Raw genomic sequence first — 17,592 nt, 5'->3', positions numbered from 1 at the left:
ACCACGCTGGGCTCCTAGAGGCATCACACTGACCACTAAGCCAGTCTCCGGAGGGAACTGTGAACGTGAAAACACAGGACGGACCCAAAGGAGAACAAGCTGAGGGCATGATCAGCTGGCCCTCTGCCTCGGCCCCAGCTCACCTTTCCCCCGCAGGGAAATGGAAGAGCTTATCATACGAGTCGTTCTGTTCTCTGGATGCAGACAAACCTGAGATGGGAGAGTGAAGGGCTATGGGTTTCCCGACCAAAGATGTCACACAAACATCCAGAAATACCCCAGAGAACTCGTGTAAGGTCATGGCGTCGGGGAGGCAGCAGGAATGTGGAAACTAGCCATGGTGGCTGAGGTGCTTGCTGTTGTGGACATGGCCATGCACCTGCTACTTCTTTGTCCCTCCCTCTTGGGTTGACACTTGCCTATTGTGACACACAGCTTTAAGAAATGCTTAGCAAATACTGTTATGGTGAGAAAGGTGAGAGCCGGGGGAGCAAATGAAACCCCTCACTATCCACTTCAGCAAACGCCTTGGGCGGACTCGGTCTGTCTGCTCTCCAGGACAGCATCTTGACATGGCTGCTCTAGGACACAGGGCTTGGTTTTTACCTGGTGACGTGGACAAACATATTTACAACACTCAGCACAGGATGCATCCCGTGTTGCTCTTTCTAAGGGGGAGGTTCACGTTCTACATCTTCCCCAGCAAGCCTGCTGTGAAGTTAACATGTGCATTTATTGGGGTTGCCAGCTGGAATGGAAGAAGGCTCTAAATTATTTGTGTGAAATTTAGGTAAAGGTGGTTTGGATGTGAGCCCAGATAGTAATATACAATAGACAAAGTTTACAGAGTTGTGATACAAAGTCCCAAGAGTTTGGGGATGTCGGAACATGCTCAGCAACCTGGACTGTTGCTACAAGGTTAATACATTTGATGCCTCTAACCCCAAAACAGATTGTGGAGATGACTGTGAAACAGAAAGAAGAGATTTCTGTCAAGCAGTATCTCTGCATCTTTTTTGAGATTTAGCTAAAGCTACTCACATGTAGAAATTCTAGGCTTTCCAAAGTAGAGGTTTTTAGAGGAAACATGTAAGTTTGACTCCACTACCCAGGAAAATGAAGGGTTTACCTTATAAATGAGAAGTGTAAGTGTGCATGTTCGTAGTCTAATTAAGTTAGAGCTTTTCCCGGGCAGCTGACTCGGTTCTTTGGCGCTAGATGAACACGCTGAGAAGGATGTCAGTCAGCCAATTCAATTCGGCAAATATTAATTGAGCAGCTGCTACAGGCAAAGCACTGTGGGAGGCTCTGCAGGGCTGGGAAACACTCTCAGCCCCTGCTCTGGAGCATCTTCCAAACTAGCTGGGTGAACAGTAGTAGAATATTAATGATTATGACCAGACACAGAATACTAGAAGGAACATGAGTGAAGCATAAACGTAGTTCTTGGGGGTGTGTCTGAGGACAGAGAAAGAGACCACGTTTAATCAGAAATGGCTTTCAGAAGGAAGCATCGCTGTGGGTAGGGCCGGATGATGGGCCACACGTTGACAGGGAGACGCAGGTCTGTGTAAGGCACTGACCCCTCGTCCGTCTGGGAAGGAAACAGCCCGTGAAGAGGCATGGGATAGGAAAGCAGGAGTGACGATGAAGAACTCCAAGGCGGCCACTTTGGCTGAATATAAAAGAGAACCACAGGAGAAAGGCCAGAGAGGCAGGTGGGAGCGACATGATTTCATTTCTAGTTGCATTGAACTCGTAATTCAAGGCTGAGAAACACAGATAAAGCAAGGGGGGAACGGGGAACTCTCCATGTTTCTAAGTGGCGGGGTGGGGGGAGAAGGAGGAAAGCCCCATTCCTGAGGCTGTGTCAGCACCAGGGACTGGTTAACAAGTGTTGGAATTTGAGCGCTAACAGGAGAAACATAACAGAAAAGATAGATGCGATGGATATTGTAGTTACATGAGTTAGAGGCTTTAAACTGATGTGCGGGACAAATAGGAATCAAGAGATGCCCCAGAGTCTCAAGCGTTCTGGACCGTGCTGTGCAAGGTTAAAGAAATTCAGGCCGAGGAAAGGCCAGTGGTTTGGGGCATGAGAATAGTCACTGGAATCTAACATAACATGTGCGCAAACAATTCAGTCAACTGGAGGGGAGAGGACTTAGGCTGAGAAGGGTTAAGGGAGAAAGTGGAGTTCTGGGGTGTAGACACCACGTTCAAAGCCCTTGGCAGTCATAGGAAAGGGAGAGAGAGGTGAGAGATTAGTCTGAAGAGTAACAGGTCCAAGGAGGGTTTCTTTTACTCACGAGTGGAAAGATTCCTACAGAATCTGTTGGACCGGGGAGGCCCATGAGGTCCCACAAGAAAGAAAGAAAAGCCCTTCTGATGGACCCCCAGCCATACACAGCTGTGGTCATTTCAAAGGAAAACAGTGCTGGGGGAACTCTGAGAGGCTGCAGACATCATTTTTATCACATACGACCATTCCTGAGGGTGAGGTGACGAGAAGAGTCTAAAATAGTAATCTCTTCTCAGCCACTATCCTAAGAGCCTTCCTGCGGACGTGCTTTTCTTCGAGGCCACCGAGAATCACTCCCTCCGCCCGGCCCCACTATTGGGAAATCTGTCCTAACCAGAAATGGGGGGAAGGAGATGGCAAGGTGAAAGGGGCTGAGGCTGCTAGGAACTGAGGGAAAGCGGGGAGGATGGAAGGGACCATCAGTTTTAAAACATTGATTTTCCCAGCTGCTTTTCACTATGAATTTATAATACAAAATCCATGTAGTTTCCTCTCTCTTGGACACAACTATAACGGCACTATTTGGTTTCACTGATTGGGAAGAACGGACATCCCTGTTGTAATAACCACCATGACACTGGCTCCTGCCTTAAAGGATGGGTTGGTTTCCCATTGGATTGTACTGAATATATTTATAAGTCCGAAGGCACACCTTGGCAAATAATGGCTCTTTAAAGGCCATTAATGCTATTATCGAGTTTGTGACACTGAGATAGCATCTTCCTTGAATTTTCCAGAAACTCCACCCATCCAGATTTTTATTTTTTATTTAAAAAACTTTTTTTGGAGTCTAGTTGATTTTAAATGTTGTGTCAGTTTCTGCTGTACAGCAAAGTGAATCAGTTATACATGTACACACACCTACTCTTTTCAAAATTCTTTTCCAATATAGGTCATTACAGAGTATTGAGAAGAGTTCCCTGTGCTATACATTAGGGCCTTATTAGTTATCTATTTTATATACAGTAGCGTAGATTTTTAGAAGACTGCAATTATGACACTCTTAACCGGCCAATTTATTATAAGAACATTCAGAAATTCTTGCTGGCTGAATACACGCTGAGCATGAGATACCATCTCTATTGTGGTGTGTGCCTGCGCTCTTGAAATATTTATGTGTCTCCTCCCAAGGATGCAGACTTCATTGTTTACTGTCTGAACTTATTTTAAGGAAGAAAACCTGCGGATGCAGTTCCTGTTAGAGTAATACCTAGGCTTTATTTAACATATTTATCTTGTATTCCTAAGATATTTCCACCTACATTATCTCATCCACGTTGTGTTATTAAGATTGGGAGAGAAAGGAAAGCATTTTGTTTTCTTCAGAAAGAGAAGGAAAAAGATTAACTGAAGCCGTGTCTAGGTAGACACAGACCTTGATGTCGTCCAGTCTTCCTCAGCCATGCTGTTAACACTGTCAAACCACAGTATCAATGGTGGCATAACCAAGCCATTCATAGATTGCAACCCTGCCCATATGACCTGTGTCCTGTCTCATAGATGGGCATGCACGGCAGAGGGGCAATTATAACCCACGTCCCTAATTCTCACCAGAACACTTTTTCACAGGGAGCTGCTAACATGATCCCCTGACAATCAGAAATCCCCAGTTCGTGTTAATGAGCTAACACACACATCAGGCACGATGCTAGCACAGCTACAGAGGGAAATGAGGATGTGCCTTGAAGGACTGAACCAGTGTGGCCTAACGGTTACTCAGTAGGGGCCTCAGCCAGGGACAAAGAAATTGGCACTGGAATAAAAGGTAAGGAAAATGCAAATTTTTTTCCTTGGAAAAAAAAAAAAGGAAGCTTCCAATCAGTGCTAACTCCCCCCACCCCCCCTGCCCCTTCCCTCAGCTTAATGTCAACAACCTTCGATGAAAAATCAAGTTATGGGCTATCCCTTGTAGGTGCTACTACACCTAAAAAACAACATAATCCTGAATCAGACCAAGTCAACCCAGGGCCACCAACTTTGTGGGTATCCGTGTCCTTCATTGTCTTTGAGTCAAGAGTGTGTTCTTTCTTCTTTAAATTTGGAAATTTAGTGCTTTCTAATTTTGTAAAGCTATCTAGCCAGGACTAAGATTTTGACCACATCTTAACTTTTTCCGTGCCATTTCAGTGACCAAGGGTATCTTACACAGTAGCAGGCCTGCTCACAGCATCTGGTGGTTACAGAGTCAGATGAGGACTTGAAATCCTGACTACACTGACTGGCCTTTGCCTCCTCTGGCTGTTCTAAAGAAATGTAAGAACTCGAATGGGGAGACATTCAGCATCCTCTTTCAGACAGGACTTGGCTGTGCTCTCCGTGACATGCCAATCTATCACAGAAGCAACAAGCCATCACCTCCAACCTGTCCGGCTGCTTGTACAAGTGTCTGAACAGATAGAAACAAAATACTCTGGAGCATTGGTTTCTTCTCAAAAAACACTCTTCTGTTTCTCATAGGGACCCAGTGCCTTGAGCAAACATTCTCTCTTTAACCCTTACAGAGTCACTGTGGCCAACACAAGTATCGAAATCTTACAAATAGGGGAGCTGTGGGAAAGCAAAACTTTCCTGCTATTTGCCTGAAATTAAGTGAAGGAGGGGTGTTTGGAAGAGAACCCAGTCTTCTTACTCCTGGGCTTGTGAGGATCTGGTATACAGCTGGTATCTCATATGTCCCTTGAACTAACTGTATAAATGGAAACTTTGTGCTGCCTGGTTACCAGGCCTTCAGATAAATATTGTATTTATGTGTGTTTTGTGTTTTCAAACTCCATCAACCGAAGGAACCAGAATGCAGATACACCCCCTGCCGCATCCACCACAAATTTCATTGCTAAGACAAGTTTTGACTCAGTGGAAAATCATCAATTTGTTGGAAGTTTCTGTGCACAAGGCTTCACTTAATCCAAACTAAGAGTTTAAAATTTAAGTCCTTCCTCAGAATCAGCTGGTTTGTATTTAAATTTTTGTGTGTTTCATAGAAGAAAATGGTTGCTGAATAAAAAGTAGTCTAGTAATATTTCATTCGAATTTTTGCATTCAAAAAGTATATCCCAAGCCCCTTCAATCACAAAGATGGAAAGGTATTTGGTGCAGCAGCTGAGCATTTGGGGTCAGTTAATTGCACTTTTCTAAGCCTCAGTGCTATCATCTGCCAAATAGGATGATAAAAAGATTAAGTGAAATGAAGTCCGATGAAGCACAGAGTGTTTAGTGAGCACATGGCAGCCACAGAGGACTAAGCAGCAAGAACCAGCCACGACGACTCCTTTCTATCAATGTTATGTGGCAGCCTGGATGGGAGGGGAGTTTGGGGGAGAATGGATACATGTATACGTATGGCTGAGTCGCTTTGCTGTGGGCCTGAAACTATCACAACATTGTTAATCGGCTATACTCCAATATCAAATAAAAAGTTTAAAAAATTAAAATAAAAAAGTTTAAAAATAAATAAATAAATAAATATTCTATTGATGATTTAAATTAAAGGAGAAAAAATACGCTGACCTAATAAATAAGATATAAGATATGTACGATACAGACCTGGGCTTGATGAGGAGAAAAACTACGTTACAAGCAATTGAATGGACAGAAGCGAAAAGATTTTTTTTTTCCTCTCCGTGCTTCTGCAGCATTTAGTAGAATTCTGAATGCAAGCAGTTCACCTTCTGTGCTATCTGTGAAGACTAAATGACTTCAGCCATAAGCCATCATAATGTGTTTGGTGTGCTTCACAGCCAATCTGAGGGTTGTCCCGACCTTGTGTCATCCTAACTGACCTGGATACTGGACACAGTTCAATCAACCAGAGAAGAGCAGGAAATATCTTCTTCGGAGGTGCTATGTTCTGCCAGGTCACTGACTCCTACAGTCAGGATTGATTACAAACACCCAATTAAGAGGCATTTGGAACCTGATCTGAACACTAATCTTGTCTCTTGTTCTTCTTCAGGCTTAACGATCAGCCTTGATGAATACTACGACCATTAGTTAAGTCTATTTTATAGTCTCCCTCACAAGCACACACACGCACATGTGTGTTTGTGTATGTGCTTCTCCGAAGGATGTCAGCACGCATACAAGTATCACGTTTTACGCTGGAAGGAAAGGAGCTGATAATACGCATGCCGGCTGCAGGCATATGTCTCCCTTGGATCAATTTTGAAGGGCCGCCTCCCCAAAATGAAATCGGGTTGGAAATGCCATGCACATGTTGATTCAATTGGATAAGATTTCAACTAATCTTCTCATAAAGGTTGCTTCTTTCAAATTACGGAAATGCCCAACACACAACAACCTTGTAATACTCAAAATTCATTATGATCCAATGTGATTGCTTATAGGAAGAAATAATAAAGGAAATTAATTTTATTAAACACACGGAGTTCTTTTCAAATTAAATCAGTGCTAATGCGGAAAGAAATCAAAAGGAAGAAAGTAGATGATTATCTGCTTGAGCAGCAACAAAGGATGCTGCAGGTGGTAGCAACCACACTGACATCCGCTGTTCTGAGAAGAGTTCATTTTTACCCATTCAATAGTTTTTTAATTGAATTTAGCTTGGTGGTGGTGCCTCTCACGCTGCCCATGTTGGGAAGTTACTTGAGATCAAAATCAGCAATGAAAAGATGAGGAAAAATAAAGCAAAGGAAGATCGTTCTGAATTTGCCTGGCATAAAAAGCAGGCTCTTGGACCAAAAACTTTGTGTTTATTTTAACGTAACTGTAGTATAAGCAAGAAATATATTTCTATAGGAGTCAACGAAAAACAATTAGAAAAAATGCTTCAGTAAGACTGTTTTTGGATTAGAACATTTTTTTCTATCCCCATTCCAAAGAGTTTGGTGATCTTCAAAGGATAGTACATCCAGACTTCAAGACTATAGATGAGTTTTGTCTGCTTTTGAAATTTATAAAAATGGAATCACAGAAGTCAGGATGGCAGCTGCCCTTGAGGCCAAAGGTCAGAGACTTAAAGTGGACAGGAGGTGGCCTCTTCCTAGGAAGCTGGAAACGTTTGCTCTGGTTCGGTGATATGGGTGTGCTCACTTTGTAACATTGTATCAAATGTTACACTTACTTTGTATATTTTTCTAGATATAGATTATAATTTAATATACTTTTATATTTAGTATAGAAAAAAGAGAATTACTTTGGCAAAAAACACCCACTGTTTTCCATAAAACAAAGTCCTTGTTTGCTTTGGTCTAAGTGATGCTCTAAAACCCAAGTCTAGGACTAGCGGTACGCCCATGCCTCAGATACAAAAAAACTCACTAATCAGGATAGATAATACTTTAACGCAATTTAAAAAAAATAAAATTAATGCAAAAATCCATGCTGAACAAAGATCAAAACAAAAAATATAACTTAGGGAAACCAAAAATGGAACTTTTAGTCCCCAAATTCCCTATAACAACAAAGTTACCATTGTATAATTACATTTTCAGGAAAAATCAGATTTGAGGAGCTAAGGGAAGATTAATTTTCATTCAGTGAGTTTATAGTCTATGAAAATAAATGGTGTTTCCAAGTTTATAACAGCTTAGGAAATTTTAAAAGTAGCATTAAAGACAATGTGTGATTTATTCCAACAAAATCCCTAGACTTGAGTATCGTCTCTACTTAATTACAGTTTTATGTGTTTAAACTTCATATGAAGTTACAAGAGTGAAATCTTCCTTTGATTGCACTGAATTAAGAAAAAGACACCAATTTATTGGTTACACAAAGAAAAGGCTACAAATCGTAATGACAGAAAAGCATTTATGGGATGTTAGCCTTGCGTCTTGGTGAAATCCTACGAAACAGCCCTGACAAATCAGGCAGTGAAGTCAGGAAGTTGTCACTCAGAAGACCTCCCTTCTCCCCCATCACCACCACGTTTTTAGACTCTCTGTCTGGAGCTTCACATTCATTTTCCTAATGTTTTTAACCCAATGTCTGTGAAATTTTTATTGCTCCCCAGATGACATCTGATCTGAATGTAACCACACACCTCTTTGCTCAGCAGTATTTGTCACAAACCATTATAAATTATCATGCTGATAGTTTGCATTGCTGGGAAACCGGAAAAGCTCCATAAATTCTAACTACTGTATCAATGACATTCTTGTTTATTATGCAGATATAAAGTTTTATGAGAGTCAAGATGGCCGCTTTACCACCGAAGGAAACTCCAGTGGAGTAAAACCCAACCAGCTCAGTGTAAGTTCTGAAAACCATTTTCAACGCACCATGAACACTGCCTTCTGACCAACACTCTGCAGGTGGGTTTTTCTTTCTTTCCTGCTTTTAACTCTGCTTTGACACTTCACAAGCATGGAGGAGTTTGCTGGTGCAAAAGAGAGAAATCAGATTCCTCCTTTTCTTCTCCATTCAGAACATTCTATAGCCACCTCTGGTATCAACATCACAATAAAACCAGGCACAGACTAGCTAGCTAGAAATCCCAGCCCAAGATTAGCCTGCAGACAGATGCTCTATGGCTCCATGGATTGACTGATTGATACCACACCTTGTTCAATGAAAGAATTCAGGGAGTCCTCATATTATGTCTTTGATGCTTATTTGTAATGAAACCTGATTCAGGGGTGGCATACACATAGATGGTTGAATTTTTAAAGCTACCAGGCACAACTTGGACATTCATTTTCCTTAAGGAAATATCCTCCTCCCCTCCCCCCCCCCACCCCCGACATCCACTGTAAAAACCTTTCTGTAAGGTTAGCACAGGTTAACTATGTACTGGGCCAGTCCTGGTACTCTTCACATGAAAATATGTGATTGTGTGCATTTCACTGTATGGTTAAAATTATGAGAGCATATTTTAATTTCATGATAAAGAAAACAATAAAATAGAAATAAAGGTATTTTTCCTACCAGAGCTTGGCTATTTAATTACTTATTTATTCCTGCACTCTAAGAAACAATTGTTTACTTGGGTCTCCAGGATGTTTTGCAATAAGCAAATTGTGAAGGAATCAATTTCTTGAGCGTTCCCATTATGAAAGCTCACTATTCGAATACCGACAGTTTCAAGAGAAATGCAGGATTTATTGTATGCGGATCATCCCCATTATTGGATTAACACATTTAGTTTGCTTAGTTTCCTATGTCCAAATGTTCTAACAATCACCAAGTTGTTAAAGATATCCTACGAATGATGATAACGGCTTCTGAGGGGAGCTTCTAGCTTTTCAAAGGGCTTTCATATCCACTACCCTATTTTATCTTACTATAAAACGGGAACAGCAAGTACTTTTTACTGCTATTAGACATATAATATAGCTGAGACAAGGAAAGACATTAAATACCTCAAATAAGACAAACGGCTTGTTCTTAACAGAAATGATAAGTAAAAGCTTCCCAGTTCTCTGAACGTGATGTGTCATCTCAAATACATTTTTGGAAGTGGCTTAATATAAACGAAAAAACCCCACAATCCACCAAACCCCCAAAATCTATACTTTTGCACATCCAACATAAACTTTGGAAGTCTATGAATTTATTCCTACAGGAGTTTCTGGTGCTTTCCATTTTGCTAGGGAATTCTAACCCCCTGTAGATTTTAAAGCTGTGGATTCTTCTCACAACCAAAAGGAGATAATTGTGCCACATGTGTAGAATTTTCAGCTGCAACCTTCAACAATAACCAGGAGTCATGTGGACCAGTCAGGAAAGATAGTGATGGCAAATGTCTTAAGTTAGTCTTCCTATATCATTTTTGGAATTTTCATTGATAAAACAATCAGGGAGCACCACTTGGAAACATGGCACAAAGGTATTTTCCAGGGCCATAATCTCCATTGACCATATCAAGCTAAAGGTATCAGCCTTCAAGACTGGGCAGGAGATGGCTCCTTCACAGAGAACAAATACTCACTTGCTACAATTTAAAAACCACCTTATTCTGTAGCATTAAAAAACAAAAACAAAACTCACCATCGTAATTACAGAAACAATCTTCTTGGCCTTGTCAGCTTCTTGTTGATATCACTTAAATGGTCCCTTACTCTGAGTTATAATTATCCCTTTTCTTATCATGTTTAAATAACAAAACTAACAAAAAAGTTTGCTCCCCCCATCCTACCATACTCTACCTCACATCATGATATGGCAGAGAATTATTTAAGGCTTGCTGCGTGCCAGACACTTGTAAACACTTTACACACATTATCTCATTCAACTGGCTTCCCCTTCTTACACTCCTATGCAGTTGGGTGCTGGAGCTGACTCACACCAGCTCACGAGAACCAGATGTACACAGTTCTTTGCAAGTCTGTGCACAGTGACATCACTGTAGTTTGAAACTGGCCATGGTAGGAATATTTACACTACAGAAATCGGCAAATATCACAGATCAGGACTTGACCTATCCCCTCCCTAGATCCAGTTGTTAACACTGACCAGCACACCACTGCTAATAACTATTCTGAATTCCTTAACTATTATATTACATATATACATGGTCAAAACTCTCAGATCAGGAATTAGTAAGCATGAGTTTACTGAAATCTAACAGCACCTTATTTTGAGGAATAATGTTATTACTTGAGTATGTTTTACCAGAGTTTCTTAAAAATATCTCCTATAGCAGTTTAAGTATTGGTAAAATGCAAAACATAGAACAAAACAAAATAAAATGAAATGGAAAACAAGTCTCCAATTTGTCTAGGTGACTGACATTGTAAAAACCACCATACAGAATACTGGCCAAAAAAAAAAAAAGAATTCCCTGTTTCCAAGAAGTTACTGGAACACTCTATTAATGTCAACTTTCACACAAGATTAAAAAGTCAATATAATGCCCTGAAGCACTTCTGAATCACAGAACAAAGATTCAATTGAAATTGGCATAATTTTACCTGCTGTAGTGTTCCACTGATTATTTGGAAATTGACCAACAGGACATGAATGTATGCTAATTCTCCAGGCACCAGATGTTGAATTAACCAGATGACCTCATCTCCCTGACCATGAAAAACTAGTTTACCCCACCAAACCAACAGGTTCTTGAGGACTTCTTGCAGGTGGGAATATTTTCATACTATTCTTTTCTTCTCTAAAAAGGTTATGTGTTGGCAAAGAAAATATTTTAAATAATGAAACTCATTTTAAAACTTGGGAAAACGTATCAGTCTTTGAGAAACACTTTAGAAGTGAGATTTAAATAGATTACTTTCCTTTGCTAAAACTATATATCTAAACATCACTGAAGGTTGTTATTCAGGTTCAAGTCTCTGGAGAATACATCATGTGCAGTGTGCCAGAACAGGATGACACAGATAAGACAGAGACAGGTGGTCTGCTGCATGGATGTCCAGTGAGAAAAGCAAATCTGGATCTGAGTGGACTGCCGCTTGCAATGTTCAAACATACTTTCCAACTGTGGAAAGCAAAACCTACACACAGTTCTTTCATACGAAGTGAGGAAATATAATTTAGACTGTCCCTCTAGCGAGAATGTTTTCATAATAATGAAACCTGGTATAAATTGATGCTTAGTAACTTAACCATAGCAGGAGATAGGAACGCTAAAGCACATGAACAAGCATTATATTCATCGTGAATTAACAGTTCTTTTAGCATGTTCCATAAGAGATTTGCAGTTATTAATCTACTATAAAAATCCCTCATTAGACTTACCCTATAGTCCTCATTTTTTTTTTCAATGACAATTTGCTTTGGTCATGTCAAACTCAGTAAGATAAACAGAGTTCTTAGATCACAAAACATGCCCCAGATTTGTTTAAAAAAAATACCCGACCTCACCGTCTGCCAATGCACTATATGAGAGTGACCTACGATATTTAGTAAGAACTCAAGTGAGAGTTTGGGTTTCTAATTCTTCACCTTTCCAGGAAAAAAAGACACATATATACACATTTCTTAACAAAAGAGTTCCAAAGCCAAAAGTGTTAACAGGAAAAAAGAGTATGAGAAATTACACATTTAAATATAATCTCCCTGGTTTAGGGAACTCAGAAATCACTTAACATAATTTAATTTCCATACCATTGACACATGATCTGGCCTAGATCAGAATCCCTCCTGGATCCATTTACATTCTAGGTGGTTCACAGACTTCCCCCCCATAGACACCTGCGCCCACTAGATGGTGCTGTGGCGCCCTGTTCAAACATTCTCACTTACTTGCAGTCTCTGTCTTCCAAATCGAAGTGAGGGTTGAAGTTAATCATAATTCTCTGATATGGGTCAGGAGCCTGAATCAGCCATTCACATTTTTCACTTGGGTGATAAGAATGAGGATAACCAGGAGATGTAAGGTACCCGGGGCTTTCAATTTTTATAGTATCTCCACATTTATCTGCAATAAAAATAATATTTTAGTAGACCTTTTCCTGACAACCAGTTAGGTATTCTAAATTTACATATAAATGACCAGTTATTAAACATTCCATAACTTTTTAAGGGGAGCTCCAAGAGGCGCTTGCAGGTCCTTCAGGTGGCGCCAATACCAACACGCCACCAAAGGACACTCTTTGATCTCAGGAAGTCGGTTCAGGAGGAGAGCAGACTGAGATCTGATAGGACTCCACCCCCACCCCACACAAAGTTCCCTCCCAAGAAAAAGGTCTTCTAGCATTAAAAACATTAAGTCCCCTCAATGGATGTTAACATGGTCCCCAGGGAGCCTCTGCTAGACTTAATTATCCCCCCAGAAGTGTAATTGCATTAAGGAGCAAGTTCTAAGTGAAGGCGACTAAAAGATGCTATTTGACCCTTTGTGTTGCTTTTTGATGATAAGCCTGGTCTGTGTCATTGATCAGTGGGGATTGTCATCCAGGATTTCAATTGGCTTAAAGCCAGACCTTTTGTTGTTGTTGTTTTATCTGCCTGTAAACCTAAGTGATTTTGAGTTATCTCTGCTTTTGAGATCCAGATCATCAGAGAACAAAGTATATGTGGTGAAGCAGAAATAATTCTGCTCTACTGCTCCAAGTTGCTCAGTCTTGGAGACCAGATCAAAGTAACTGGGCAGAAAGAAAAATAAATAGCTACACAGCATTAATTCTAATTACCTACAAGTTGGAAAAAAGCTCCACGACAGGGAGGTCTGGGTATCACATATGATGAGCTACACTGTCACAGTTTAGGAAAGGTGAGCTAACAAGTTTTGAGCCCTCCTTTCAAAAAACCCAAAAGCCAAAGTGATTCACTGAGAGCCAAAGAAACCAGTCTCTGGGCTGCTTTATTGTTCAGTGTGGACCCTCATTGTCACTTTTAATGATGGATTTCATATTGGAGAGCCTCAGCCTGCAATGCTGCCACATTTACTGATGCTTAATCTCGAGCAATAAAAATTTGGTGCATAAACTATGTGAGAGGAACAGGTATGAAAGCAGTGAAATATATAAGCCTATCAATCACAAATTTTCAGTAATGGTATCTATAGATTTTAATATTGCATCTAATAGATTCCCTGTGGAAAGCGAATGGCATTCTTTGCTCTCAGCATGAATTTATAAATCTACAGAATTTTATTACAGGAAAACCAGGTCAAATGGAAACGAAAGATGAAGCGCACATCAAAAATGCATAAAGCGACATGCATTACAGAAGTCATTTCCCATAAACTAAAAAGAAGACAATATAAATTACATTGTTTTTCTCGATTGCTGGATGTTTTTGACTTTGTTTCTTAGACTGGGGGTGGCCTTATATGGGTTTCCTTTGCCTTGGCTTTTAGAAGCTTAAGGTTCGCCAAGAAGAAATGATGTTGTAACCGGAGTTCAGAATCTCAGCTAATGATCATATTGGACTCTGTTATGTGATTCTGCCGAGGCTCTTGCATTATTTTAAATGTGCAGAAAACTTGGAAAGCGACCCCATCTCATTAAGTCTCCTCCAGCTCTGTACAAACATCATGGCAGTGTCTGGCATCTGTTAGACGAGTGAAATAAAACAGCACTGCTTGTAGCCACTCGACAGAGTCACTTCAGAAGACATTTAGGTGGATTCAGTACCACACCAGAGCTCTTTAATCTGTGACTTCTGAGAAAGTGACAGTGTAATAAGATAATGCGGACTCCTAGACTCCCTGGCTCTGTTAAATCTCTCTAACAGTTGATTAAGAAAGAGCAGTTTCTAACGATTCTGGACCATTAGTCCTAAATAAGGTTAATGAATTAATTTAGCAGACCCTGGTACTTGGAGGAGGTGGGCATGGCTGGAAGAGGTCTGTTGAGCTACAGAGGCATTAACTGGCTCTGGGCCCTGCAAGCACAGCAACATGGGTTTAACTAGTCAAGTCACCGATTGAAGCTCAGGGTCTCAGCCTTCCCCAGATGTCTGTGAAAAAAATTAAGAAGTATATATATTTCTCATGTATGTACATACACATACACCCCCACACACAGACATATGGAGCTCACAACCTAATGTCTGAAAGCTATTTGCATTGGATTTCAAATCCATCCTATGAACACCACCACCAATTTAATCTCCAGAGTTGTGGAGGCAGAGGTTGGGTTACTGTAATTTCTAAAGTCTAACCACTTGAGCTCTTTCAATTGGAGTGAATGTTATTTCGTTCCCTGCCGGACTATAGAAAGATGCCATCCTCCGAGGTTCATTAATAAATTGAACTCCACATTCACAATTGTGTGTGTGTGTGTTTTGCTTCCAAGTGTATCTTTTAGAACACTGCTTGGTAGCTGTTGGGGAAATCGATTGCTTCAATCACGAAACCTCCAGAAAGCATATTAGAAAGATTAACTTCCATCGTAAAGATGTGATTTACATTCCTCTCGGTATGAACTCCTCCACTTGTGGTCTCTTATTAAAACAATATACCACCGTAAGTAGCGGATGGCCTTTCCTTCTAATTACTCTGATTGAAATCTAAGCCAGACAAAAGTAAATATTTGATAATTAGTTAATAATAATTGCTGAAGACTTACTGTAAAGATGCCATCCCCTTGCTCCCACCTACTTTACAGTGTAAGTCAAACATGCCTACAACCAGATCCCATTTTAAAACACATTATTTAGGTTACAGGATACTGTTTATAACCCAGCACGGTCTTCCATTTACTTAACAGTGAGTGGTTTTAAAAGCTAAGTGGAAGCTACAACTAGGTTGGGGATTTTCAGATATCCTGGTGCCTTACACTGTATATATCAGATTCCTTTATTGACACGATGTAACTTTCATTCATACTCCAGACAGATCAGGGCCATTTACAAAAGCGGAGGAGGGAGTTACATCCACCAGCAAACCGCTATCTCCTGCAGGCACCCACCAGAGGAAACAGTTCGGGGGAGCTGCTCGAGAACCAGGAAGTTCTCCTGGTAAAGTGTTCATTAACTTTCAACAGCCATCAGATTTTTGAAAGGGAGTCTCATCTAATTTGCCTTTGGGAGGAAACATTATTAAGATAATTGGTGTGCTGCTCCGGGAAGGTAAGCAGTTCTGCCTTGTAGCAGAGGTAGGAGAACCTCCACGGCCAAACAACCAACTTCAGGAGGGAGTCGGAGCACTTGAAATCTCCCTGCCCTACACCGACTGATCTTATTGCTTGATTTCTCCGCCTGGATAAAAGTTTCCTTCGCCCAGGAGGCGGCTCTCCGCGGTGGATCCCGGCAGCTGGGCGCGGGTCCGGGGTCCGGACGTGGGCAGCCTGGAGCCGGGTTCACCCCCGTGGCCGCGCGTCTCCGCCTGTCACTTACCGTTGCGAAAAGCGCCGGCCGCCGAGAGGACCAGGGCGAGCGCGGCGCACAGGAGCGGTAGCCCCCTCTCCATCCTCCCTTCGCTGGGTTCCCGGGCAGACGCGGGAGAACCGAACGTGCAGGGAAAACAGAGCACCGGGGCGATCTCAACAATCCGGAGCGCTTCCACTCCTCCCAGAGCTGTAAAATCCTCAGTCCGTCTTGGAGAAAGGAAAGCGGCGAGGCAATGCCGTGATCCGAGAGAAACCCTCCTCTTTTTGTGTCTCAAGTCGCCTGCATCCTGTCATTTAGCTCCGGTTTCCTCTCTCTTTTCCCACACTTGTTCCTCTTCCAGGAGCCACTGCCCGGGCCATGTCTCAGAAAAAAAAAAGGGGGGAGGGTGGTGGTGGGAGGAGGAGAGACGTAGAGAAACGCACACCAACGCCAATTTCCAGAAAGAAAGAAAAAAAAAAAATCCGGCTTGTTTCTGGACGCGTTGGAGCCGAGGAGCTGGCGCCCAGGGGAGGTCCGAGGTGTCTGCGCGAAGGAGAGGAGCAAGCAATGAAAAGATGAGCGGGAGACGGAGTTGTTTCACCAACTGCACCCCTGCTTCCCCCACCTCCTCCTCCCCTCCCCTTCTGGAGCCCTTCCCTCGCTTCCTCCCGCCCCTCTCCCCGCACGGGCTCGCCAGCAATTGCCTGACAGGAGACGGGGAGGAACAAGTTTCCCTCCGTGTGCGTTCCCCGTGTGTCTGTCCGTCTCTCCCGCAGGCCCTGTTGGGACCTTCCCGGGAAGGGAGGCGCCGGGGGTCCGCGCCCAGGGCGGGCTGGCGGGTGTGTCTGGGGGACTGGGCGTCGAGGTCGGTGGCAGCGCCAGGGTCGAGCTGGCCCACCTCGGCGTGCTCGCTCGGTACCCCGGGGGGTCCCAGCCCAGGATCTTGGGGATCCGCCGCCGAGGCGTGCGGGGCGCTCGGGAGGTAGCGGCTGCTGCTCCCAACTCCGGACGCCCGGGAGGCGCCCGGGGCGGCCGGGTAGTGACCTAGGGCAGGAGCAGCAGGGTGCCCCTGGACGCTGCGGGACAGGCCCGGAGGGGCTGAGGAAAGCGCGGCAGGGGTGGGGGACGCACCCCGGAGCCGGGCGAGGGTCGATAGTGTCGCTGCCACGTAGAGCCGAGTCAGTAGATTGGCGCGGGCGAGGCTGTGCTGCGGCCCCACCCGGCCTCCCTGCCCGGTAAAGGGGCGCGCTGCTGGGCGCCTGGCGTGCTCGGGTGCCCGCCGCGCACCGCGGGCTCCATTGTTACCCGAGATCTGGTGTCCTCTCCTCTGGGTCAGAGGGGACCCTGGAGGGTGGGAGCTGGTGTGCCTTCCAGCTAGGGGGCAGTCGTCGCCCGACCCCGCCCAGCATCCTGACTCGGAGCCCAGGTGCTCGGGGTTTGGAAATTAGGGGTCCAGTGCCCCGGGTTCCTGTGCAGTCCGGGGGAGGGGAACAGTGGCGGGGGCGGGGTTTGCTCCTGGCAGGGCTCTCACGGTACCAGTTCAGACCACAGGCCAAGGTCACGCCAGCCCTCCAGCTCCTCCCCCCCCCCCGGCCTCCCACGGCGGCGCGTCCTCACTGTGG

The 17,592-nt window shown here is 43.3% G+C and overlaps 1 protein-coding gene across 5 annotated transcripts in view; it reads right to left on the bottom strand.

The window, feature by feature from the left end:
* Positions 1-17,390, bottom strand: part of NRP1 (neuropilin 1) — a 139,451-nt gene extending 122,061 nt beyond the window's left edge. For 3 of the 5 annotated variants that reach the window (XM_082649565.1, XM_082649568.1, XM_082649569.1), the window contains exons 1-2: positions 15,998-16,622; positions 12,458-12,632 (exon numbers count right to left, since the gene is read on the bottom strand). In XM_082649565.1, coding sequence (XP_082505691.1) covers positions 12,458-12,632; positions 15,998-16,070 — 248 coding nt within the window. In that variant the 5' untranslated portion in view covers positions 16,071-16,622. Of the gene's footprint in view, positions 1-12,457; positions 12,633-15,997; positions 16,623-17,101 lie in introns of those variants that run through there. The other 2 variants (XM_082649566.1, XM_082649567.1) reach the window with 2 other exon arrangements.
* Positions 17,391-17,592: the final 202 nt, after the last annotated feature.

The sequence above is a fragment of the Grampus griseus genome (genome assembly GCF_964374135.1).
Source record: "Grampus griseus genome assembly, chromosome: 2".
Classification (NCBI taxonomy): Eukaryota; Metazoa; Chordata; class Mammalia; order Artiodactyla; family Delphinidae; genus Grampus; species Grampus griseus.
The sequence above is the reverse complement of the archived record's forward strand: the minus strand, read 5'-3'. Positions and strand labels throughout refer to the sequence as shown.